Source organism: Amphimedon queenslandica, unplaced genomic scaffold, assembly GCF_000090795.2.
Source record: "Amphimedon queenslandica unplaced genomic scaffold, v1.1 AMPQUscaffold_9496, whole genome shotgun sequence".
In the NCBI taxonomy this organism is placed as follows: Eukaryota; Metazoa; Porifera; class Demospongiae; order Haplosclerida; family Niphatidae; genus Amphimedon; species Amphimedon queenslandica.
The window spans coordinates 1-1359 of record NW_003550232.1 but is presented as its reverse complement, the minus strand read 5'-3'; the positions used below and the strand labels follow the sequence as shown (position 1 = coordinate 1359).

The 1359-nt window shown below is 33.5% G+C and overlaps 1 protein-coding gene across 1 annotated transcript in view; it reads left to right on the top strand.

Moving 5' to 3' along the window:
- Window positions 1–1345, top strand: part of LOC109590774 (uncharacterized) — a 2171-nt gene extending 826 nt beyond the window's left edge. Inside the window, exons 2-5 of the mRNA XM_020006644.1 lie at window positions 237–317; window positions 363–455; window positions 509–1170; window positions 1226–1345. Of these exons, the coding sequence (XP_019862203.1) occupies window positions 544–1170; window positions 1226–1345 (747 nt within the window). The 5' untranslated portion in view covers window positions 237–317; window positions 363–455; window positions 509–543. The remainder of the gene's footprint in view (window positions 1–236; window positions 318–362; window positions 456–508; window positions 1171–1225) is intronic.
- The last annotated feature ends 14 nt before the right edge of the window (window positions 1346–1359 follow it).

Here is a 1359-nt window from a genome sequence, read left to right as displayed (position 1 = left end):
ATTATACTTTTATGTGCATGCATGAAAAATGGCAGTTGTAGTCATTCCAAAACATGTAATTTTGTATATTTATAATGAATTTAGCTGTTGCTCTCCTGATAGGGTGGGGCCCAGTTTTGCTCTATAAAATTCATTGATATACCTTAAGGAATATGAATACCATACAAAAAAATACCATACATTAGTATCATTGGTGCTACATAGATAATAAGCAGTAAATATAATTTTATTTTTAGCTAAATCTGATGATACATACTCTACTGTTAGTTCACCAGTACCTCCATCAGTTACTAATAATGATACTGCATTTCCATCAGGTATAATGCCTAATACATATTTACTATTATAAATGTATTATACAGGTGAAATTGTAGTGACTACAGCTATAGTTAGACCAGTTACCAGTAGTACAGTCAATCAGTTACCTACTGCAAATGCAACAGTATCAGCTTCAGGTAGCTCTTAGTCTAAATTTGATTGTTAATAATATTTATTATTTTATTATTAGCTAGTGAGCTCTTTTTCAGTGCAGCACATCAGTCTATGTTTGATGAGATCAGAGGAAGTTTTATTATTCTTATTGATGAGCTGGTTCCATTGATATCTCAATCAAAAACATCCATTGATGAAATGAAGTCATTCCTTCAACGATTTTACCCAAAATTCAGTGCTGAGCTGCCTGATGCTGATAGCGTTGAAGGCATTATGAATATCGCTGTCAAAAATTGCCGATTAAACAACATTTCAATATTGAAATTAATTATAAAACGGTTTAAAATCACTGAAGCCAATCCTTTGGTATCAGAGTATGAGAAAGAAGTGAAGACAGCATGTAAATTTCTGAAGGATTTCCTAAGCCAGAATCAACCTCAGCATTTTCTCATTTGTGAAACAATTCAGTTTACTTTGGGATGGGAACCAGAGGAGCACTCACTCGATGACATACGTAATCTCTTAGAGGAAGCATTTAAAGAATTAAACAAGAGGATTATCATACGAAGCATTCATCGTGGGAACTCCATCATTATCATCTGTTATGGTCCACATCATTTACTAGCTGCTCTACTCTTGGAAGTACAAGACAACCTAACTGTCTTGATGAAGGAATTCAGTTTAATGAGACTAACCATTGGCCACTACACTGTCTATGATAAAAGGATCAGATACAAAGTATAAGATACTGTAACTGTATGAGACCTTGTTTAATATTATGTACTGATTATAGGTAATGAATAATGAGTGTCTTGCAGAGGAGATTAAACTAGCTGATGGAGAGGAACAAGAACTGAGGACTTTACTTGATTACAAAGAAGGTGTGATAGTTGATCTATTACTTAATCACTGATGTTACTTATACTA